Genomic DNA, 25,721 nt, shown 5'->3' with positions numbered 1-25,721 from the left:
TTCTGCGGAGCAAAAGCAGTGGCACAAGACAGGTAGAAACAGCCTCTACCTGCTGTTTGCTCACAGCAAAAATGGGATCGTAATGTCTTCTTTTTAGGATTGCTGAGAGGACCAATTAGGTTAGCATAGAATTAATGCCTGCCCCAGAATTCTTCCTGCTCATGCAAATAAAAAATAGCTCAAGTGATTTTTCGAGACAGAGTCTCGCTCTGTTGCCCAGGCTGGAGTGCAGTGGTGTGATCTCTGCTCACTGCAACCTCCGCCTCCCAGATTCAAGCGATTCTCCTGCCTTAGCCTCCCAAGTAGCTGGGATTACAGGCATGTGCCACCATGCCCAGCTAATTATTGTATTTTTTAGTAGAGGCGGGGTTTCACCATGTTGGCCAGGATGGTCTCGATCTCCAGACTTCGTGATCCACCCATCTCGGCCTCCCAAAGTGCTGGGATTATAGGCGTGAGCCACCATGCCCAGACTCAGGTGATCTTTTCAAAACTTTTTCCTTTGGAATAATTATAGACACACAGTGACTTTCACTCTGCTTCTCCCAATGGTAACATCTCTCAACTGAATTTTTTTTCTTCTTTTTGAGACAGGGTCTCACTCTGGCACCCAGGCTGGGTGCAGTGGTGCAATCTTGGTTCAAGTGATTCTCATGCCTCAGCCTCCCGAGTAGCTGGGATAACAGGTGCAAAACACCATGCCCAGATAATGTTTTGTATTTTTAGTAGAGACAGGAGGGTTTTGCCATATTGGCCAGGCTGCTCTCGAACTCCTGGCCTCAAGTGATCTACCCGCCTTGGTTTCCCAAAGTGCTGACATTACAGGTATGAGCCACCACACCAAGCCTTCAACTGAATTTTCAAATCTCAAATATCAGTTGGAGCCTGACCCCAATGGTTTTTTAAGTGTACCACAATAGAAATATTCTACTGTGTTTCTAGAATGCTGTCAAGGACACCAAAGCAAGATCAAACCTTTTTATTGAGGGAGAAACACAGAGAGTAGACCCTATGGAGGTCCCCTGCATGGACCACCTCTCACACAGCTCCACTCTTTAAGCAGAAATCTGGGTGAGAGGGAAATGTGACAAACTACTCTCAAGTGGGAAAAGCTCCAGGATTACTCCTTTAATGGAGTGAAGAACATGCCAAGAGCTTGGCAAATTAGATAGCAGCTTTGTAGTTGCACATCCATGAATATGTTCAAGGGAAGGACTTCCGCTCTGGCGGGAGGAGGTCAGCGGTTCCACCTCCTGTGCTCTTTGAAGCCAGGCAGATTAGTAACAGAGCATTGGTTACCAGCCTACCATAAAATCCGTCCTTTCTAAGGCCAGCTCCTGTACCTTCTACAAATGTGTGAAGTGCAGCAGCCACTGAAGAATGAAGAAAGGTGAAGAACGTATGGTATTTTTGCAACTCAATCCCAGGAAGAAGCCAGAGAAAAGAGAGTTACTCACACATCACTCTGATGAGTGTATACTCTATCAAAAAGGGCTTCTGGAGCCATCCACTTGACTGGAAGTCGCCCCTGCAAATGTATAAGAAAATGTAAGAGCTAAATACATTTAAAAGAATTTATCTTAGCGGGCCCAATAGGGCTGTGCCCTGTGTAAGAGCTGATATTCTCATGGTTTTTACTGGTCGGTCAACAGAGCGGAAATCAACCCCAATGAGGACCATACATCATGTGTGAGAGGCACAGATTTGAGCACATTAATAAAATGTCGTCTCCATGGATTCTATCTTTTATCTCCATAGCACACAGATGCTCCTTGATCAATTAATAGGCAAAAATTAACCCAGTAACTTCCAAGCTCTAGTTTTTGCTATGAAAGTTCTTGATGAGAACCGTAAGAAAATCCTAGAGGCTGCTGATTCTTCTGTACATAAGTGTTTTGCGTTTACTAAAATTGACGTTAAGTAGAGCCTAAATTTGCATATTGAGAGTTTGTGAACAGTAAGGCAAAAGAACAGGAGTCAGGGGCAGGGGACTGGACCCCCATCAGTCCCACTCAGCTCTCAATATTGACGGCCTTTCTTCTTGGAACATTCTAACCCCCTCGTGGCCCCCTCCGCCCCGCACTGCATTACTGCCATCGACTTACATTCGTGGTCTTTTTGTAATAGTCTATGTTGTTGATATCTCTGGCCAGTCCAAAGTCTGCTATTTTCATCACATTGTTTTCTGTTACCAAAACATTTCTGGCTGCTAAATCTCGATGAATACACTGAAATCAAGAAAGAAACAAGAGAAATAACTAATTTCAAAACACCACAAGAACAAAAAGGAACTATGTTCATTTCTTAAAATGCAGATAGAAAATATAGCTAATTTTTAAAACTAGTTGTAGTATACTCTAAGAAACACAGCGTGGTGGCACAAGCCTGTAGTCCCAGCTACTCAGGAGGCTGAGGCATGAGAATCACTTGAACCCAGGAGGCAGAGGTTGCAGTGAGCCGTGATCACACCATTGCACTCCAGCCTAGGGGACAGAGTGAGATTCTGTCACAAAAAAAAAAAAAAAAAAAAAAAAAAAGGAAACACAGTGTGGCTCTAAGATTAAGAAGACGGGTCAACTGAGATCATCTGAGAACCTGAACATGACATGGATTTGTTTTGAAATGATAAATAAATACATAGAATGATCATTTTGAAGAGCCAAGGTAGGCTAAATAACCATGTTCTATCTGCAGGTGTCCGGCCACACCGCTGTCTTCCTTTCAGCTGCATGCAGATTTGTATCTGATCATCCTAACACTTACTCTCAACACTTGCTCTCCCGCCCTTCACACTCGAATTCTCAGAAGCGCTGGTTAAAATCCTACATCACATCTCCTTCATTCCTGCTCATTTCTCAAACGTTCTAATCGGTGTCTGCTCTTGCCCCCTCTTTCCTCTCTTCAGAGCTTATGAAGAACCTCCGAACCGTTAGACACAAATGACCTCCTCTAACTCCTCAGTCTTTCCTCCTCTGTGGCTTCCGATGCTATTGATCTCTTGCTTGTTTTTTAAAACGGTCCCTCTGTTTAGTTTTTATCCCATGCCCTTCTCTCGAGTGGTGCTCTCTTCCTACCCTCTCAGAATCTCTGGCTGGCTCTTCTCTTTCTCTGTCCCTTCAGATAGAGGAATTGTTCCATTAAGTTTATGTATTTCTGTATATCCTCACGGCATTAATTCTTAACATATACAAAATACGTGCAAGCTTGTACCTCCACCCTGACCTCTCTCCTGAGACCCAAGTTCTCATTTACAACTGTCTATGTTACATTTCCACATTGATGTTGCCCTGACATCTCAAATTCAAGGCTGCAATTCCTCTTTGTCTCCCTTAATTGAAGAGTCACACGCCAGTATTCTACATATTCCTCCCAAGTCCTGTTGATTTCAACTCCAAACTGACTTTTCATGGGTCCATACCATGCCCTTCCCACTGCTAATCCCTTAGTCCAGGCCAACATCACTCCTCCTCCACAGACTGCCACGCTGTCCATCTAACAGGTCTTCACGCTTCCAAACTCAGCCCTGTTGTACCTCCCCCACGTCCCATAACTTAGGTTCCTGAAATGACCAGTAATGTCCTTTTTTCTTTTTTTCTGAGACGAAGTCCCGCCCCATCATGCAGGCTGCAATGCAATGGCGCAATCTTGGCTTACGACAACCTCCGCCTCCCAGGTTCAAGCAATTCTCCTGCCTCAGCCTCCCGAGTAGCTGGGATTACAGGCACGCACTGCCACCATGCCTGGCTAATTTTTTGTATCTTCAGTGGAGACGGGGGCTTCACCATGCTGGCCAGGCAGGTCTCAAACTCCTGACCTCATGATCCACCCACCTCGGCCTCCCAAAGTGCTGGGATTACAGGCATAAGCCACCATGCCCAGCCCAATCATGTCCTTTCTTGGCCTCTACCATGGCCAATGCCCATCTAGCAACATTCTCATAACAATGCCCGTCTAGTCCAGTTTCTCAGAACACCTGCCCTCAGCTGAATGTGCCACTTACACTGAATCTACACACGGAAATATTAAATACTTGCTACAGAACAGCAAATTTATTGTCTTGACACTAACCCTTGGTTCGCAGAAAGATCTATTACAACTTTTCCTTTCTTTCTTTTTTTTCCTTCTTTTTTTTGAGATGGAGTTTTGCTCTTGTTGCCCAGGCTAGAGAATGCAATGGCATGATCTTGGCTCAATGCAACCTCTGCCTCCTGCCTCAGCTTCCCAAGTAGCTGGGATTACAGGCACACACCACCACACCCAGCTAATTTTGTATTTTTAGTAGAGATGGGGTTTCACCATGTTGGTCAGGCTGGTCTCAGACTCCTGACCTCAAGTGATCCACCCACCTCAGCCTCTCAAAGTACTGGGGTTACAGGCGTGAGCCACCACACCCAGCCTATGACTTTTTCTTTCTACAAATGATATGCTATTGTGAGCTGCTGCATCTTAGTTACACTTTAATATAGCAAGATTTCCACAAGATACATGATAATTAGGGTCCTAATCATCATCCTGCATTTTGGGAAGAGATGAGACATAAAGAAGCAGATATCAGCATCAAAGTCTTTGACACTGGTTACTAACAAAGGTTAACTATCACACGAAGCAGAAAGTCTTATCAGTCCATTCAACAAAGCTGAAACAGGGCCGATCTTAGGCACTCCACGAGATGGACAATTTAAAAAGGGGCAAGCCAAGTGATCCCTGAAATCTAAATAAGCAACTGTTTGATTCCACCCTGACCCCCAGCTATTCCTTGTGTTCATACACTTCTGGGCCCCCCGGGTAGGCTAAGCCCAGAAACAGGAAAGCAAGGAAGCCACGCAAGCCTGCAATCCCTGGCCAGGCTGGAAGCAGGAAACGTGAGAGCTCCCAGAAGCCGCCTGGAGATTCGTCTGGGGCTGCAGCCCTGTTCCCAGTTTTGGAGGCCTCTTCAAATTGAACTTCCAAGACCCGGGCCAAACTCTCCCGGTGGTGTGCTCCTGCCGACACGCGCTCTGTGTGTCTGGCAAGCTGTGTGGTCAGAAAATGTGCTTCCCACGCACTGGGCTCCCACCACACACTGAAGCTCAGCTTGCACAGAGACACCGCCGGCGGCTCCCTCTACCATCTTCTCAGCAAGAGCCAGAGTCTAGTGCAGCCATCCCTCATCCCAGGTGCTAGGAAACATCAAACCCAGCCTCTGGGTTGAATAAGAGGAGACTTGGAACCCACACCCAAGAAAAAGAAAGTAATCAAAGGCAAGCCAAATCCCCATCATCCACAGGAATGTGACCTGTTCTCCAGCACAGAGAGCTGACCATTTTATACAATTAGGGCCCTGGGACAGTTTGGTGTTCCATTTTCCCACAGGTGAAGGTCAGTGGGTCACTAAAGGAAGGAAGACCAACACCCCTATGATGTAGGCAGTATGCCCTGGGCCCAGTATGGCTGATGACACTGAATTCCTGTGGCAACCTATGACGTGAATAGTGTTATACCCATTTTACAGGTGGGGAAGCTGGGGCTTCATTTAAAAAAAAAAAAACTGCTCAGGGCCAGGTGCACTGACTCAGGCCTATAATCCCAGCACTTTGGGAGGCTGATGTGGGCGGATTACTTGAGGTCAGGAGTTCAAGACCAGCCTGGCCAACATGGTGAAACCCCATCTCTACCAAAAAATACAAAAATTTGCCAGGCGTGGTGCCTGTCGTCCCAGCAACTCAGGAGGCTGAGGTGGGAGAATCACTTGAACCCAGAAGGTCAAGGCTGCAGTGAGTTAAGATCGTACTGCTGCACTGCAGCCAGGAGACAGAGTGAGACACTGTCTCAAACAAAACAAAACAAAACTGCTCAGGTTTCACACTTTGAGAGTGAATTGGGTTTGGGAGTGAGTTAAAACAGTAAAATTAGTGTGCTTTGAACTAAAAATAGCCAGGATTTTATAAATTATTGTGTAAGGCTCAAATGCCCTATTACTTGATTGCATTACTGTACACACCATGGTGTTTCTTCACTTCTCTGTCTCCAGTCCCCAACACTCACACACATGCACACACACACGCACAGCTGAAAGCTGCTGGAGGCCAGGCACTGTGTGTTCATCTCATCTGTCCAGCGCTGAGCACAGATGAACCCAGCACATCAGTAACGATGTGACCAACAGTTATCTTTTGCCCCTTCCTTCAGGCAAGCAGGTCTCTAACAAGCCCATGACTCCCCACTGTAAGGTGATGGGCGTGGGAAAGCCAGGATCGGACCCTTTCCCTGGTTCTTCATTCTCCACCTTCAAGAATAAACCCTCCATTTTCAGAAGCAGACCCCTCCCCCAAGGGGACTATTCTTAAAATCTTCATCTTACCACCATTTTCAAGCCTATTCTGGGTCCTCAGTTGCAGGTGGCCTCCAGCAATTGGCTTTGGAACCAATTGGCCTCCAGCAAGTGGCTTTGGAACCATACAATGTTCTAAAGGCCCATCCAACATCCCTTTTACCTTGAGCTCTTATTCAATGTAGAGGCAATGAGGCCACACTTGGGGACTTAACAGACCCCTCCTGCCCCCACAGGGAATCTCACTGGTTCTGCCTCAGTTCAGAGAGAGATGGGGTTCTCCTGAGAGCAGGAGTCGGGGACCAGGAGACTTGGGTCTGGGACCTGCCACTCCACTCTTCAGACCTACAAGTCCCCTTCTCAGAAGTGAGGACAGTGATCCTGACACATCTGCGCTCAAAGTGTTCATGCCACGTCCTCACCGGCCTCGGCGTCCTCCCCCATACAATGGGGATCCAAATCCCACCTGTTTCCAGGTTGTTCTGAGGGGTTGTTCTGACATAAAGCACATATAAGATGCTTTATGTCAAACGCTCTACCACGGTGCCTGGAAGATGCTTAGCTTCTCCCAGCGTGGTCAGTGATTAACAATAATGATAGTTACTATTACCATAACACTTTAATACGGATACTTCTGTTCTTCCATTATGAAATGGATTCATTTGCCCTGCTTAGCAAAGTTCATCTGACTCTTAGTTTTCTCTCCACCAGCTCCAAAGCAGGAAGCAGCTGTGAGTCCTCAGGGTGGGATGGGCAGGGTCCCAACTCTCATGCTTCTCACCAGGCTGAGCGCTGAGGCTCTGCTGCCTGCTCCCTCCTTCCTGAAGCTCCAGTCTGGAGCCTCTGCGAACCGCGTCCTGGTTTTCCTGCTGCTCAGGCTGTGCCTTTTCGGCCTCCACCGCTGTTTCTGGTCTAGAGATTAGTCAATCTCTAGATTTGAGAACTTTCTCAGGACCTGACTTCAGGTTTCTGTCCTCCCCTTCCAAGCTTGTCTGCAGATGAGTTTGTCCACGCCCATGGCTTGAACGCACAGCTCCATTTGCTGGCTCCCAGCTGTTAGCCCACCCTCAGAGCTGAGCTGCTGCCTGCAGCTTCTTCATTATCTCCCCTGCGTGACTCAGATATGGTCAAGACAAGCTCTAGATTTTCCACCCAAATCTATGCCCCTTTCCCCACCCCCGATTCTCAAGCCCTCCCAGACTTGGAAGCTGTACCACCATCCGGGTTCTCAAGCTGGAAATCCAGAAGTCATTGTTGATCTCTCCTTCTCTCCCTCCTATCTAATCAATCCATTCACTATTCCAAGAGCAACATATGTCCAACATCAGCCCACCAGCTTCTCTCAGTGTCTTTGAACCCAACAGACCCTGTCCCAAACCACCATCACCTTTGACAGGGGCTCAGCCTTCCTATTCACCACACAAGCAGCAGTGGGAGTCACCTTTGAAGCACAGAGGAAGCCCACTCCTCCCCCTTGGTGGCCTCTATGGCAGTGACAGCTAAGTGTAGCGTCCCCGCATGAGCAAGACCGCATCCCACCGTTTCCCCATGGCACCTTTTTCAATATTTTTTTTTTACAATCTTATCTTCATTCCCACATTTACTGTCAATTTCTCTTGCTGTCACCCATGGTTCTTGCCACAAGCAGTCAAGGACTATGCCTATTCTGGCCACATCGCTGGAGAGCCTGACCAAGGGCATGAGACATCCGGGGTGCTCTAGGAATAGAGGTTGAAGGATTTAATAAAATGACCAGGCCAGCCCTCCTACTGCATTTCTTCTAGTAGCACCACCCTGCTGGGTGCAAAACTACTTCCCCTGTCTCCCACACAGGTAGGGCAGGGAATGACCAAGACCAGAAGGTCAAAATAGGAGGCTTACAGGTAGGCTACCCTCCCAGGCTTATTTAGGAAGAGTTCACAGCTGCAGAAAAGGTGGGATGGCACAGTGGGTATCCACGGCTGCTGGGTTTGCTTGTTACACCTACTCAATCACTTGCTGTCTCCACGTCCTGTCCCACTGACCCCCACACACATATATACACGGTATATGCACTTTATGGCTGGGCCACTTAAAACTGAGTTGCAGGCATTGTTGATACTTCACATATCTCAATTCTTCAGCCTATTTCTCCTACCACTGTCACCAACCCCCAAATTCAATATGGATACAGAAATATAATCAGTAATATTATGCAGTCTATATTCAAATTTCCAGCATTCACAAATGTCCTTTCTAAGATCTGGCCACCCTCCCAGCCCTGCAGAATCCAGTCCAGGATCCCACTTTTACACTTAGGAACTGTCTCATCAGCCCCCTTTATCTGGAACTGTCTCCCCAGCAGTTTTTATCTTTTGAGACACTGACATTTTGAAGCCATATCTTGTCAAATGTCCCATGTTCTGGATCTGTCTGGTTGTCTCTGGATGCCAAATACTTTTTGATTGGTAAACTCCCCTGCATACATGCACACACACGCAAATGCATGCACACAGACACAATCACAGAAGTCAAAACTGTGTTTAATTAGTTTCCTACAATCTATACATTGGGAGAGTTTTATAGAAAAAAAATCTGAAAAATTCTTAAAACTCTAAACTCTCTTGAAAAAATTTTTAAAAGTTGTTCTTAAAAAAAAAAAAAATGGTGAAACCCCATCTCTACCAAAAAAAAAAAAAAACACTTAGCCAGGTGTGGTGGTACATCCCTGTAGTCCCAGTTACTCAAGAGGCTGAGGTGGGAGGTTCACCTGAGCCCAGGAGGTCAAGGCTGCAGTAAGCTATGATTGTGCCACTGCACTCCAGCCTGTTTGAAAGAAAGAAAGAAAAAAAATCCAGAACCCGCAGTAGCTCCTATGTAAGCAGACAATAGAGCTGAGGTGCAGCCTTTGAATCTCTGCACTCTGAGTGATCCACAGGCCTTGCTCATGTGACTGGCATGGCCACACAGAGACCTGAGTTTGTGACCCTTCAAGCAACCCACACCCCCAGTGACAGAGGGTCCATGCCCACCAGAGGACCTCACCTCTTTGGGGACCCAAGGAATCCTAGCACTGCAATAAACTGCACCAAAGGAAGGAGCAGTGCCCACCTCTGCCCAAGAGGCAGCTCTGCCCCTCCGCTTCCCTATGTGTGGGGCTGACAAGGTAGTCTTGGGTCATCCAAAATGCCTCCGAGGCTATCTGGGCACCTGTCTAACTACTTTCAGAATAACTGAAATGTTTCAAGTTCCATGGAAAGTGGCATGCCTGGAATGCAGGCAGTCCACCTCAGGGGACCTGGCCAACTTCTAACCACAGAGGGTCACCCCCCAAACAAGACAAAATAAACGCAGATCTCCAGGAGGCAAGGTTACTAAAATACCCCTTTGTTTGACCTTTACTCTTAGAAGATTTAATGCCGTATCAAACCTCAAACACTAAACACCTAACGTCTATGTTCAAAAACTCAGTAACCACAAAATAAATGAAGCTAAAAAGAAAACGAAAAAAGAAAATCACCCAAATTAAAGGGACCACCTTTAAAACCATCCATTTTCCACCTGAAGGGCTGAATTCCCAGGGAAATCACACATGGTCCTGTCTCATATCTTTTCTGCTCATCTCTGCAGCGATGCTATAGGTTTATAAGGCTGTTTTGGTTTCAAAGAGTTCATTAAACTCAAATGTGAATAACGCAATAAATATTTTCCAGGTGAACAAGACATGCGAGGGCTTGATCTAGCAAATGAGCACATCCAAAGTGCCTGTTTTCTTTAAAGACATTTTTAACTGGAGGCCGCCCAACCAAGTAGAATGTAAAGGACTCACTTTTTGGGAAGCCAAGTACTCCATGCCTCTGGCCAGCTGGTAGGTGCATGACACCAAGTCCTTGAAGGTCATCTGCTCCTCAGGAACACGGTTAATGTCATAGGAGTACTCCATCCCGGGTGGCCTCCGGGCTCGGAGGTATTCTCGGAGGTTGCCTTTAGAGGCATACTCAACTATGACATAGAGAGGTCCTGTTGAGAAGAGAAGATCCCTGAAGAGAGAATCCAGGGTCTGCCCCCCCTTAGGCAATTCAGCAAAAAATTTTTAGTTATTACAAGCCAATGCTTTTGGTGGTGGTGGTGGTGGTTGTTTTAAGTTTAACATATAGAGGCCAGGCACAGTGGCTCATATATGTAATCCCAGCACTTTGGGAGGCCGAGGTAGGCAGATCACCTGAGACCAGGAGTTCAAGACCATCCTGGTCAACATGGTGAAATCCTGTCTCTATTAAAAATACAAAAATTAGCTGGGTGCAGTGGGACATGCCTGTAGTCCCAGATACTTGAGAGGCTGAGGTGGGAGAATCGCTTGAACCCAAGAGGTGGAGGCTGCAGTGAGCCAAGATCACACCAATGCACTCCAGTCTGGGTGACAGAGCGAGACTCTGTCTCAAAAAAAAAAAAAAAAAAAAAGAGAGAAAAGTTTTAACATACAGAAAAGCAGACACAAAAATAGAATGCCTGCGTTATAATCTCTCCAAAACAGTAAATCAGCCCTTGGTCATGATAGCTTCAAAAGGCTGTAGGAAATAAAAGACACAGTTGACGTGTTCTTCCCTGTCACTCTCATGCTGTCACCTGCGCCCTCTTGGAAAGCAATGGTCTCTCCATTCTACCCTTTCGGTTTGTTTTAACTAGTCAATAAATAATATATTATTTTTAATCACATAAACGAATAATAAAATTCTTAGAGCTTTGCAGTGTTCTTTCCCCATACATTACCCTTTTGGAACCTGTTGGGCTTAAAAAAATACATCCAGATCATTCCTTTTCACAGCTGCATACACTCTATCATATAAACACACCACACTTTATTTATCCATTCCCTTATATGCATGGGCATTTGCTTCCAGGTTTTAGCCATAACAAACAGTAGGCAATGAACATCTCTGTACATGTTTCCTTACACACGTGTGCAATCATTTCTCCATGGTATAGGCTTGGGGCTGGCAGACTACAGCCTGCAGGCCAAATCCTGCCTACGGCCTGTTTGGGTAATTAAATTTTATTGGCACGCAGCCAGGTCCATTCATTTCTGTCCTCCTAGTGCTGCTTTCTCACTACTGTGGCAGACACGAGAAGTTGCGACAAAGACCATAAGGCCCACAAGTCTAAAATGTCTACAGTCTCCCTTTACAGAAAAAGTTCGCCAATTCCTGTATAGACCTACGAGAGAAATTGCTAAGTCAAAGACAGGCGTTTTCAAGTTTACTAATGACTTAGCAAATTGATTCCAAAGTGCCAGTAAACAGCAATGGAAGAAGCCAGGGTCTATCTCCCCCAAGGCAAAGTACGTTTTCCTTCGTACGGCTCTCTCCTCTTTTAAGCTATTCTTGGGAGCTCAGCCATCTGTGACCCACAGCAAGACATGGATTCCTCAATCCCTGTTTTAATGGAAGAACCTCTCAACCAAAACACAGGATCTTATTCTGAGAAATCTCTCTTAGCACTTACAAAACAAAAACATAAGGAGACTGCCTTTCCCAAAACCCCTCCAGGTTACGACCTAGAAACAGCAGGCCCCTCCAGGCCCGCGAATCCAACGTCACTCTGCACCCTCCTTTCCGCCGGCCCCCAGGTACGGGCACAGACCTTTCTTTGTGTTCACGGCTAGGAACATCTTCCAATTGGGATTTTAAAAAGAACTTTCAACATGCACATGGGGCGCTCTGGGAGCAGGATCCAGAAGCCCAACCATTTCTAAAACGATTCTATCAAACTGCAGCGTATTTGACGAATGCAGTTTTTCCTCCTACTCACCATCCTGTGTGCAGGCTCCAAGAAGATTTATGATATTTTTGTGTTTCCCAATCATCTTCATCATCTCCATCTCTGACACCAGATCAGAAAGGTCTTTCTCTGTGGCATCATCTGTGAACAGTAGATATATTCACAAATCAGTTCATTTCCTCTAACTCATGGGCAGCTAGTGTTCGTTGCCAAAGACTTCGTTGAAACAGCGTAAAACTGAATTTCAGAATCAGAAAAGATTTTCCAAATCATCTCCCTCATTTTATCGGGGAAGGGACAAAGGCCTGAGTAGGGAGCTGCTCTGTGTCAAAGAGCTCACTGGGGGGCCAGTGGAGCCAGGAGTCAGGACTAGACCACGCTGACGCCAATCTTTCCCAGACCATGAAATAATCTCATCCTCCGCCATATCTAAGATGTCTCAGAAAACCACACCAAACTTCATGGTGCTTGAAACCAGGCGGGAGACCAAAGGTAGGGCCATTTCCAATCAGACTTGCTCTTGACCAAGCATTCCTAACCCAACCCCTCGCAGCCCTAGGAGCATTCTGAGATGGGTTCAGAGGGCTTCCTATAACCAGGCCATAAACGTGTGTGCATGTGCATTCTGAGCGGCAAAGGGACGTGACTTATAGTGGCTTCTCAAAGGGCACTGGAATTCCCATCCTAAGAAAAGCTATATAAACTTCTGCTCTGTAATTTCAAGCAAGAATGACATAGATCCGACATGCGCGGGCTCAGTTAGCTTCTCTTAGCTTCTCCTCAGTGGCAAGACTCTTTCCCATGTGCCCTCCACCTCAAGCTAATTCAGTACGGAAAACTCTGGGTTTCCTTTTAAAAAAAGAAATATAGGCATGGATAAGAACTGTGTTGCAAACAGCTTTTCAGCGTCACAAAAGGAAGATCAGTACAACTGACTGTGTGTGCAAAATTTACACTGATGTATGTGAAGGAGGGAGCACGAGCCCTCACGAGGAAGAGAGACACAGCTGTGAGCTATAAGGAAGGGCATGCCACAATGGGCTGGGGGCATAGCCTTCTATGACCCTAAAGGCAAGGTTGCCAGCCTGGGCATAACAAGAGAAAGAGAACTCCCAGACCTCCCTTTTTGCAGTAGCCCATGTAACTCCGAGCCCCATTAGCAAAACCAGAAGTTAGGCCAAAAGAGATGAGAAGTGTGGGTCCTCCCCACACCTGCCCCTGGTACGTAGCCAGGGGCTGCCTCCATCAGTGGTGCCATCACACCTGGGGCAAGCAAGCACAGTGTTCCTCCGGGCATCAGGCTGCAAGGTGGGGAACATCTCAAAACGTAGTTTTCCTTGGGAGTCATTCAGATAAACAGCTTTTTAAAAAACCCAGATAACGAAAAGCACATCTTTTTGACCAAGTCCAGCCTGCTACTTTCCCTTGGGCCCTCCCATTGAAAGGAGGGTTCTCCTTTCAATGAGAACCCTCAAAAGAAAGAAAAGGTCTAACTCCAGAGCACCTGCAACAAGCCCGGCACCCTATCCCAAGGACAGGCTCTCTGCCTGGAAACGTGGGAAACACTCGGCGTGGGATCTTCTTTCCGAGATCCCTACAGGAGGATTTATAATGTGGCTGTTCCCTATAACTCTTCTCATAAAAGAATACTGCAGGACAAATAAGTTAATGGTTAAAAGTTCTTTAAGCTCTTTGGACATGGGTATGAAGCAGGGCTGGAAGGTTAATGCAGAAATAGTCACAGTCCCATGCAACAGGACGTTTCCATCTCAGGGTCATTGTTGACACGTCCCAGGAGGCTCTGCACCAGTCTTGATGCTGTTAGCTCCTTCTCAGCTTCTAAGTGACTCTCCCAGACCAGTGTCATTTCTGCTTTGTTCCTCATGCAAAAGAGAAGGCTTTCTGCTCTCTGAGTCTCTTCGTTCCCTCCAAAAACACACATTTCCTTGTTCTTGTAAAGTTAAGGTTTAAGTAAGTCCCAAATCCAACACGCCAACTCCTATCTAATAAATCCAATTATATATGAGTTGATAATTTCTAAGCACATAAAAATACAGAGGGAATGAAGAATCACGGTCACACAGGAGTCAAAGAGTAACTCCATGTAGGAGGCTACCATCTTCTAACAAAACTGGCTTTTCTTTATAAGTACACACAGCTCAAGATAAATAGTCTGTCTGAGATGCTGATTTATACTGAAAACTTCTCAACCCCTAGGTCAACTATGTGCTCTCTGACCTCATGCCATGATGGAGTTCGCATGCCACAAAAGGCACTTTCTTGATAAGACTCTCCACCCAGCCCCTCCGCGAGCCTCCCGCCTCCCCACTCACCTTTCAACATCTTCACTGCCACGGTGACCGCCTCCTTGGGCTTGTCTTTGTCAATTCCCACTGCTTCCGCCATGACCACCTGCCCAAAGCAACCTTCTCCCAGGGGCTTGCCCAACGTCAGCCTAAACGTGTAAACAGGGGATTAGCACACAGCATCTGGTGATGGGGTGTAGCGAGGGAAATTCCAGAACTAAATATAAAAATCTTTCAGCAGCTTGCTAAAGCATGGAGTACTTATCATATGGAACTAATGAGACTTAGGGTACACACGCGCCTGAGTATTTTCCTAGTGACGTTTTAGAGAATGTCAATTACTGGTGGAACAGCTATTAGATTTCACGTTGGTATTCTTGGTTTATTTTCTTTAGGGAAGGTATCCTTGCTAGTATGGTGGTCAGCTTTTCTAAGTGCCAGAAAGGAGCTTTTGATCTTGAGCCAATTAAATATCTGTAATTTAGAATGGCTCAAAGAAAAAACATTAAGACTGCTCTTTTTTTTTTCCCCTGTAAAATGATGGCTTTAAAATTATTATTATTCAAATACCAATGGATTTTATGGTCACATTCCTTGCCAAGTTACAGGATATGACTCTTAAAAGCATTTCAAGGAATTTGTAATTTTTTACTAAAGAAAAAGAAAATTCTAAAAAAAAAAATTCGGGACTTTTTTTGACATAGTTTAAAAGTCCTTACAACTACATAAAATTCACAATGAAGAAAATCCAAAGTGACTACAAATTAAATTTGTAAGATTACAAGGTCTATACACGTTGGATGAATGGCCATATATTGTCCTTGTGCGTCCCAGAAACCAATAGAATGCAGAAGTCTTTGGAATACTTATGAATGTGGCTTTAACTTAAGTGTAACACAGCAAAGCATGGAGCTCCCATTAGTAAACAGCATTTACGGTTAAGTAGACAATGGTTTGCAAAAGTTCAGCATAAAGACTGAGGGCAGCATATGCTATGCTGAGGTCATTTTGTTTCTATCCACAACTAAAATTAAATTTAACATCTTGGCAGAAAATAAATATTTGCATTGGAAAAATGGCTAATTTATGTCCCACTGCTTTGCTACTACAAGCATAACAATCCTTTCTTTGTATAACTTCTGCCTCCGATCTAATAAACTGCTTCTAAATAGCCTTCATTCATTGGAAATCTGTTCCACCTACGTTTGCGCTAAACAGTGTTTTGAAATGTTTAGCACTCAGATTTTCCACACTCAGGGTACCCCGGGTGGGAGGTAACAGTTGGGCACATACAGACTCCCACTGTTGACTGTGGTGTCACAGGTGGCTAAAACTATGGACTAAACCCGAAAGCTGCAATTTCTTAAAATATGATGACAACTCCCCAATTCAGTCATATATATAGGAATGTGCATATGAACCCACCTACATATATAATTCCACACACAAACTAGGGCTGGTGGAGTTCACAAGACACACCCGTTTCTCCACATTCTACAGGTAAAGAAACCATTCTTTGTGTTTTCTCTGGTGCCCCACCAGTAAATATCCAATTAACATGCCTTGAGTAAATGAATAAATGAATGAGTGAATGGTCTTTTCACTATAGCATACAAATAAACTGGAAATTATTTCCATTAACATTCTAACCAAATAATATCTATATACGTATTCAGTCCTAGCTAATGGTACACATGTCTAGATTGGCAGATGGGAAACAAAACTGATTATGGTATCATGTGAGTCAAAATCAGAAGTGCCAGCCACAGAAGCTACCTCTCCCTTCCAAATAGAGCTCATCAGATCAGTCTCTGGAAAAGCTTATCTTCGCATTTCCAAATGTGTATATGTACATACAAGAAGTATGTACATATAATAAAAAATAACAATACACGTCTCTAACATAATCTCAGGAGCTACTGAGAATGTCAAGACAAACAGGGTAGCTGCTCATAAGCAAGTCAAGAGCTTATTCCAGTGTATGGGATGCAGAAACAGTCAGCATTTCCACCTTCCAATACTCTCAAAGCTGTTACTACAAAAAGTACCCCAGAAGTGAGTGGACAGCCCTACAATGGCCACCGCACTTCATTTTGGGGGGAGGACCTGGGGGTTGGTCCTGCCTGGCGGATGAGGGCTAGTAGCTCAAGTTCTGCCCATTGACTCCATGCTCTGCACAATGATCCCACTGAGGTTTGCAGTTCAGAGCTCCCAGGTTACCACCAGGTGAAGGGAAATGAAATGGAAACTCACACAAGCCAAGAACTGTGCTCAGTCCTGGGAGGTGTAAACCACCACCCTCATCTTATGAGAACAAATTTGAGAGAATCAGGTGCCTCGCCCAAGGTTGCCCAGCCACTGTCTGGCAGAGCCAGAGTTCAAATGCAGCCCAACAGAGCCCCAGAACATGGACTTCAAGCGAGACCAAGAGATACATACCCCAGCAATACCCAGGTGGCCACATTTTGACTGAACCTCTGATTGGCACACCTCTGTATCATCCAACTAGGAAAATATTATGGACCACAGAAATTAGATGTCAGGTACCATATTTGAAGCTTTTCAGCTCAATATGACATTAATAACCATTGAGAACAGCAACACTGCGTTGACATGCTTAAGGCCATTTGTATTCTGCATCTAATTTCTTCACAGAAATGAACACAGAACAGTCTTGTTCTAGTAACCAAAAGCTGGAATGTCAGATCTATTTTATAAATTGGATAATTCTACTTTTATTCCATTTGACTGAGTCTGAATTGCCCAGACACTTAAAAAATGATAACCAGATGCCATCTTCTTTGGGGACCAGCCAGGGGCAAGTATCTCTGCTTTCAGGGAGCTATTTTTTTTTTTAATCCATTCTTCTCTTTCCCAGGAGTTAGTTATTTAGAAATACAATCTTACTCCTGCTGACATCATCACAGCAAGACCTTTGCGGCTAAAGGTCATAAAAAGAAAATGTTAATCCAATATCCCCATTTATAGCTGAGTCTCCATCCTGGGATATGGCCCAGAGAAGTACTCACTTATCCCTTGGAAACTCCCATTTTGGGTCCTCTGGAAGTTCATACTCAGAGACCCCTGCCAGCATGGGGGTGTCTGCCGTTGAAGAGAGGCGTGTTGTTATCCTCACCAGTGGGGTGTTGGAGTTCATGGAGGAGCTGGACTCAGCCGAAACCTGGATACAAAATGCAAAGACACAGATGTAATCCTGGCTCCACCGGAGAAGGCTGGAAGTCAGCCAGAGCCCAGCCAGAGTATCAAATCTTAGAAAGGAATCGGTTGGGGGCTGGCAGAAGTCATAAACCAAATTAGAAAACCACTGGAATCAAGTTCTCTGCCCTCCAGTCCATGCAGTACTAGATTTCATCTAAATTATATGTTCCTATGTTCAGGTTTTTCTATGAAATTTTTCTGTAGCATCTGATCACAATATGTCTCCTTTCTGTCCTAATTCCTCCAGATAGTCACTTGAGGACATGAAGACAGTCCTCCCTGGCTTCATTAGTGCCTTTATGCTTGAACCTGCGCCAGTACTGGAGCCTCAGATAATAGATCTCCTCTCAGACTGCCCAGATCATGGATCAATGCTGTGTTTACGAAATTCTATGAAAACATTTAGAAAATCAGTTCTTCCATATTTCCTTTGTCTTTGGAAATGTAAAGCAGAATCCTCAAGCAAAGAGTTCCAGGACTTGAATGTGGAAGACATTCAGTAGCTCCAAGTCCCTTTATTCAAACTAAGCCAAGACCCCAGCATTGGGGGCCATTCTTTGATTCTCCCCAGTCCTTCTGGAAACTTGTTGATGCCCTGGCCGTTCAGTGAAAATGGGCTGCCTCTTGTCAACTTCAGTTTCAGAAACCAGTGCCCTAAACACGTGGGATGAAGCATCAAGGAAAGAAAAAATACCTTTTCCCACAACCACACAGGAGCACTCCTCTCCCACCTGACAGCGCACAGGGCTCCACCGAGTTAGTTTCTTGTTTACTGTGATCCATTTCAGTCTCTGTCTGATAAAATGATTATTTCTTAAACATATCATCGTCCCTTGGCTGGTTTCTATGGAAAAAAAGACTCCTGCAGAGCACACTGGAAGGCCACTTCTGAGGATTACAACGCAATCTTAGCCTGACCACAGGCGGCCTGAACACTGTCTTATTCTAAACCATGAACAAGACTTTGGCCCAAGAGAACTGGAATGTGAAGTTAACCATGATCCACCTCCAAGCAGCCAATTAGCCCACCCTGGGCTCTGTCTCCTGCATGACTGCCCAGGTGGACAGTATTCCCGGATGTGCTTACAAACGCCTTCAACCACACTGGCAAAGACCGAGTCCAGGTGAACAAATTTAGGTGGGATGAACTTTCACAGGGTGGGTCCTGGGCTCTTCTCACAGAGAACCAGTGGACCTGTGTGCCCGTCCTATTCGAAAAGCCTTGAATCTCGCCTTTGTAAACCCAGATTATCCTTAAAGCAGGCTGGAAACTCAAGAAGATGCCCAAGAATGAATTAAGGGAAAAAATCATTTTAGGATTAGGAAGTTGTTTTCAGTATTAAAATAAAAAAGTGGGCCATAGTTAACATGGACCTTGGGAGGTGGGATCCACCCACCTGAGGTCACGAGTTCGAGACCAGCCTGGCCAACATGGTAAAACCCCGTCTCTACTAAAAATACAAAAATTAGCTGGGCCTGGTGCCACATGCCTGTAATCCCAGGTACTCAGGAGGCTGAGGCAGGGGAATCGCTTGGACCCAGGAGACAGAGGTTGCAGCGAGCCAAGATTGTGCCACTGCACTCCAACCAGGGCAACAGAGTGAGACTCCGTCTCAAAAAAAGAACTGGCCTAGCAATGACACAATTTCCGCAAATGGCCAAGGTGTGGCAAGTTTTGCAGCCAGAACACTCTCTGCATGGCCTGCAGTGTAGCCCCTCATCACTGGATACCAGTTTCCAGGATTCCATGATCTGGGTGCACAGTGAGCTGCAATCAACAGTGGAGTGGGGACAGATCAGGTAATTGCTAGGGACCACAGTTCTGGATGACGTTACACCCAGCAGGCAGAGGCATCACCAGGCTTCTGTGCCTCGTCCCCAAAAATCACTGCTCTCATCAGCAAGGCTTACGGAATAGGATGTAGGGAAGGCAGCCGTCCCACAGCAAGTGTGAGAACAAGGGCACTTAAAAGTTTCTGGAAGGACATATAAGAGACTTAGTAGTGATCACCTTTGGGGAGAGAGATTAGGAGTTGAGAGGGGGTAGAAAATACATTTTATTTCAGAACTTTCTAGACCATTTGGATTTTATTACCATGTATATGTAATTCTTTTATGTTTTAGAAGAAGTACTTTATTTAACAATAATATTTTTTAGAATAATAAGGATCTGAACTGAGGCATGAACAGGGGAAAAGAAACCAAAGGGCATATGCTTGAAATATACTGACTTCTAAAATGAGTGAAACAAGATCGCAGCTTTCAGCCCTTCCTTCCTTCTGCTACCAGTCTAGGTCTTATGGCATCTCTGCATCCTTCGATGTGGGCAGCAGCCCATCCCGTTGCTGCCCTTCCTATGCCCGTCGTTCCCGACATGAGACCCTGCGTCAGGCAGGCTGCATCCTGACCAACTGCAACAACACAGGACTGTGCGATCAGACTGTCAGGGTCCCTGTCCCAGGTTCAGCTCTCACTCACCATGTGAGCTTTGGGAAATCACTCAACCTATCTAGGTCTGGGTTTCCTCATCTGATAAAAATGAGATGGGCCGGCACAGTGGCTCACACCTGTAATCCCTGCACTTTGGGAGGCCAAAGTGGGCAGATCTTCTGAGTTCAGGAGTTCAATACCAGCCTGAACAACATGGTGAAACCCTGTCTCTACTAAAAATAGAAAAATTAGCCAGGCGCGGTGGTGCGTGCCTGTAATCCCAGCTACTAGGGAGGCTGAGGCAGGAGAATTGCTTGAACCTGGGAGGCAGAGGTTGCGGCGAGCCAAGATGGTGCCACTGCGCTCCAGTCTGGGTGACAGAGCGAGACTCCATCTCAAAAAAGAAAAAACAAGGAGACAGGAACAGGTCCAACTACACAGCATAAGGACCAACCACACAGCATAAATGTGACGATAAAATGAGGGGAAAAAACCTGATAAAGTGCTTAGTGCTAAGGCTGGCACTGAGAACTCCATTAATGTCTGCTACCAACACTGCAATATTTTCTCTTAGTCCCTTTAGAAGCATTTGCTGCCCAGATCTAAGGAACAGATGATGGCACTTCTCTCTGAATAACTTAGAGCATTTGGAGCCTGGGGTGGTTCTATGTGTGAGATACAGTCAGCCCTCTGTATCTGTCAGTTCAACCAATGATGGATCAAAAACATAAGAAAGAGAATTAATAATAAAAAATAACAATACAACCATTTTAAAATACAAGTAAAAACCAATACAGTATAACAACTATTTACATAGCATTTGCAGCGTTATTAGTTATTATAGGTAGCCTAGAAATGACTAAGTATATGAAAGGACGTACACAGCTTATATGTAAATACTACACCATTTTATACAAAGGTCTTGGGCATCCACAGATTTTGGTATATTAGAGGGTCCTGGAACCAATCCCCAACCCATACCAAGGGATGACTGTATTGTCAAACGTGTGCAACCAGGAAGATAACCCAGGGACATTAAGGGCTGACTGCAGACGATATGCCTTAGTGGGCATGCTTGATTTGCTAGACAAGGCCCTCCGCTAACTGCCAGGGTGGGCTGGGGTTCTAGTAAGCAGGAGATGAAGAATCCAGGAGTCAGGGAATCATCTCAGGGCAGGAGGAAAACTGGACAGTAAGAGGGTCCTAATGACAAATATGGCTTAGGGGTTACCTCAGAACAGAAGAATTTAACATTCAGTCTGAGGTTCGCCACTCTAGGGCTCACCTATGACGCCAAAGGAATCTGTATCCACAAACCCCTGTCTACACCATCCTTCAAACAGATTGTCTCAACAAGATTTTAATGTGATAGCTTTTCCAATGGAAATCCTCAAAATAAATAAATACACCGGAAAACCCTGATCAACTTTGTTGTCATTCTTATTAAAATTTTAAAAATGAGGTTTACAAGAAGGATTTTGTTCAGATGAAGTATGGCGATTCAGAATAAATGTACAAACCTGGAAAATACTTTTATAAAAACACGAAGTGGGGAAGAGTAAGAAAATGTGCAGAGTCTAAGAAACGACAGAATTTGATTGCTCTGTCTACTGAGGTACATCTTCTTAATTTTACCTCCATGCATTTTTACTATGCTTTTAAAATCCCCTCTGGGGCTATAAAATATGGCTGGCTTTCTCTTCATTCCCTTCGACTCCAAGAGCAAGCCCGTGTTGGGGGCTTGGTGCGATCCTGGGCAGGCCATTCCCCCGGGGGTGCCATGTTTAACTGGGCTTCCTTTCTCTGAATCAGGACCCTCAAGTAACTTCCACCGCTCATCTTTGAAATCCTTCTACTTCTTCAGCACTATTCAATTATCTTTATTTTCTTTTGCACAAAATCATAATCTTCCTTATTCTTCAATTCCTACCTAGAAACTTCAGTTCCGGAGTTTCCTTTCTAACCAATTTTAATGTATTCCCTTGTTAGTGATAAGTGAGTTACTTATAAACAATCAACACAACACCCTAGTAAACTGTTTTCCCACTCCTGAATCTTGGCAGGCATTTTTTTAAGCATGTATTTTCACAGACTCCAATTCCACTTCCTCACTTTCCAGAATCTCTCTAGCATGTGCCATAAGTCAAGCTTTTAAGTAAATGTGTTTTTCGTACATTTCCGTAGTACATATGGGAGACTGAGTGAGGAAGTGTTTTTTTTTTCTTTTCTTTTTAAAGGGCCACCAAGAAACACTGTTATCTCTCTCTTTTTTTTTTTTTTTTTCTGAGACAGAGTTTAGGTCTCATTGCCCAGGCTGGAGTGCAATGGCGCAATCTCAGCTCACTGCAACCTTCGGTTCCCGGGTTCAAGTGATTCTCCTGCCTCAGCCTCCAAAGCAGCTAATTACAGGCATGTGCCACCCAAGCAGCTGGGATTACAGGCATGTGCCACCATGCCCAGCTAATTTTGTATTTTTAGTAGAGACGAGGTTTCACCATGTTTGTCAGGCTGGTCTCGAACTCCTGACCTCAGGGGTTATAGGTTGCCTTGGCCTCCTAAAGTGCTGGGATTACAGGCATGAGCCACCGCGCCCAGCCTGACAGTGTTATCTCTTTATACTGAATTAAATTTACCATCTAGAGGGGACCTCTCAGAGAACAGAGCAAGCAGAAGCGAAGATGTCCCAGGGGAGAAGAGATGAATTAATACTTATGTTTATTCCCCAGGACTGACAGACACGCTTGGACCACAGCCTGCCAAAGAGGCCCCCTGACTCTTAGGCTGTGAACCACCTTCCCCAACCAGAACACGAGGCCAGCATTAATACATTTCTGCTCTAATATAAGCCTTGCCCACCACTCCACTATGGCCAAACTAAATGCTTTCACCACCGCAAGGTGGGTGCCTGAGATAAAGCTTCAAAGGGCTTTTGAAGTTGCATTTTGAATTCCTCCATAAGAAAATTTAGATAATTAGGCAAGGCAGTTCCTTAGACACTCACTTTTCTCCCTTAGTGAGGCTCTGTCTCTCTGGAACTCTGTGACTAACACTATCAGAGCCATGACGCACCAGCCCCAGATGCGCTGGCTCTGCTGGAGAGATCGCACCAGCCAAGATTCAGGTCAGATCTTAGGCAAACTGTCGGGTCCTTTGGAGGCTGAGAGAGGAGAGAAGGGAGCAGTGAAAGAGGGGCAGGGAGGGCGAGGTGCCCACAAGAAAGGGCAGATTCCAGTTAAGTCATCCGTGACCACTCTAATTACCCAAATGTTTTCTGGAGCCAGTGAGGTTTTGACCACCTGATTGACCAAAATACGGAGAATATTCCCAGATCACGATGTTCAGCTGCCAGGGAGTAAATGAGCTTCTAGAAGTAGAACATCCATCCCCTTTCCCGGAATTTGGCGTGTTTGAGGATCACTAACACTGGACCTGAGAACTGGCTACTGAGTCACGCATTCCTCCCCCAGGTCACCTGCTCTGCTCCTCCCCCTTCAGCTTGGTCCTATTCCTAATGTTCCCAGGAATATGCCATTTGCCTCAAAAGTATTGTTATAAAAGGTGGCCTTCACTGCCCTTTTTTTTTGAGAGACAGAGTCTCTCTGTCACCCAGGCTGGGGGATAGTGGTGCAATCACAGCTCACTGCAACCTCCACCTCCCGGGTTCAAGCAATTCTCCTGCCTCAGTTTCCATGAAGCTTGCGCTACCGGCATGCACCACCACGCCCAGTTAATTTTTATATTTTTTAGTGGAGACAGGGTTTCACTCTATGTTGGCCAGGCTGGTCTAGAACTCCTGACCTCAGGTGACCTGCCCACGTTGGCCTCCCAAAGTGCTGGGATTATAGGCATGAGCCACCGTTCCAGGCCTGCCCTTGATTTTTCTCTGGTTTTCAGCCTCCCTGTATCAGCAGCTGAGAAGGTGAAATAAAAGTTTGAAAAAACAAATCCCCTGCAGCCTCTTGTACCATGCTGATGGCAGCGAGACAGGGTGTAAGCTGCACGGAAGAGGAGTTTATCTGGATGAAGCCAACCATGAGACAGTTAAATCTCCATCCTACCCTATGGAAGCTTCAATTCCCAGAGAAAGAAGCTGATGTGCTCACAGTCAGCAAACCCGGCAACACTGCGTGTCTCCTCAACAAGCATCCTCAATTTCTTTTACACTCCATCCTGCGCCCACCCCTACACTCTCCCCCACCACCTAACTGATTTGTGGGAAACACAGAAAGTGATGCTGCCCCTCTGAAGTCACAGATATGCAAACGCTGCATCACACTGGCCACTGGCTGTCCAGTAGACCTGTACAAGAACCAACACGCTCACAAAGATGCCCCTCTCTGGGCTGGCTGTTGTTGGTCTCATTTAACTCACTGGGCGCCAAAGGAGTGGGAGTGAGTGAGCAGCGTCTGGCGCAGTGCTCAAGCCCTGACACTGAATGTGACATGAGCCTCCATCCAAGGACGCCGGGAGATGCCACTTGCCATCTGCCTCCCACCACCCCCAAAAGTTGCTTCTCTTTCTTCAAGCCATGTGCATACAAAGTCTCAAAAAATTCATGGTTACTAGGAAATGATTGCGAGGAATTTCTTCTTTGGTACTGGAAAAAGGAATATTTTTGCTCAAAAAATAAAAAATAACATAAACTGAAACGTCTGTGTTACACCAGTAAGTCTAGTGCAAATTATTAAATGCCAAGAAGGAAAAACTCACAAGAAGAACAAAAAAACACACACACACCTTTTCTTGTTCTAAAAAGAGAATAAGGATGGGGTCGGGTGTGGTGGCTCACGCCTGTAATCCCAGTACTTTGGGAGGCTGAGGTGGGCGGATCACCTGGGATTGGGAGTTTGAGACCAGCCTGACCAACATGGAGAAACCCTGTCTCTAAAAAAAAAAAAGAAAGAGAAAGAAAAAAGATGAATTGAGGGGCCTGAGTGAGATGCTCTGTGTGTATGGGTGTTGGAGAGGGAAAGGGTCAGGGCCATGCAGACACTGAGTGATCCCTGTGTCCTAGAGGAGGTTGGCCAGCAGCACAGAATAAAAAGTGGCCTCATAAATGCCTAGAAACAACCCATCCTTGACACATCTGATTAGAGGCTCACCTGTCGCCAGGTAAAGGCATGCTTGGCATCCCTGTGGTATTTGCTCTGTCATCAACATATCTACAGGCCTTTCTGGGGCTTTTCATTCCAGCTCCAGTCCAATAACCCTCTTTTATCCAGACACCCGATAAGCATCTCCTTCTCTACCAAAGGGGCCATGCTTACTGATGAAACATTCTTTGTGAAGATCCAATAATGTACCCCACTTGGACACATAGAAAGAGCTGAGGTGTGTCAACATTCCCCCAAGTAAATTAATCTTGCAGAAATGTATTTTTCCAGGGAACTGGTATTTGCCCCACTTCCCCTGCTTCTGTTATTCTCCTTTGCCCCACCGACCACAAGGCAATTACATTTTCTTTGCTTTTCTTTTTTTGAGTTGGGGTCTCACTTGTTGCTTAGGCTGGTCTTGAACTCCAGGGCTCAGAGAGTCCTCCCGCCTCAGCCTCCTAAGGAGCTAGGATTACAAGCATTTATCATCAAATAACCTTGGAACCACTGGTGAATACTACAGGCTGTGTCTTACAAGTAACCCGGTTTACACCCAGCACCTAGTAAATTATGATGAATAAAAAAAAAGAAAGGAGGGAAGAAAAA

At 45.5% G+C, this 25,721-nt stretch overlaps 1 protein-coding gene across 16 annotated transcripts in view; it reads right to left on the bottom strand.

Moving 5' to 3' along the window:
- Positions 1–25,721, bottom strand: part of FGFR2 (fibroblast growth factor receptor 2) — a 116,908-nt gene that overhangs the window by 8,230 nt on the left and 82,957 nt on the right. For all 16 annotated transcript variants that reach the window (XM_012453464.3, XM_021674634.2, XM_012453460.3 and 13 more), the window contains 6 exons: positions 17,403–17,554; positions 14,401–14,522; positions 12,098–12,208; positions 10,119–10,309; positions 2,106–2,228; positions 1,458–1,528 (listed from right to left, as the gene is read on the bottom strand). In XM_012453464.3, the coding sequence (XP_012308887.2) occupies positions 1,458–1,528; positions 2,106–2,228; positions 10,119–10,309; positions 12,098–12,208; positions 14,401–14,522; positions 17,403–17,554 (770 nt within the window). The remainder of the gene's footprint in view (positions 1–1,457; positions 1,529–2,105; positions 2,229–10,118; positions 10,310–12,097; positions 12,209–14,400; positions 14,523–17,402; positions 17,555–25,721) is intronic.

The sequence above is a fragment of the Aotus nancymaae genome, unplaced genomic scaffold (genome assembly GCF_030222135.1).
Source record: "Aotus nancymaae isolate 86718 unplaced genomic scaffold, 86718_ANA_hifiasm-v0.15.2.pri h1tg000010l, whole genome shotgun sequence".
Classification (NCBI taxonomy): Eukaryota; Metazoa; Chordata; class Mammalia; order Primates; family Aotidae; genus Aotus; species Aotus nancymaae.
The sequence above is the reverse complement of the archived record's forward strand: the minus strand, read 5'-3'. Positions and strand labels throughout refer to the sequence as shown.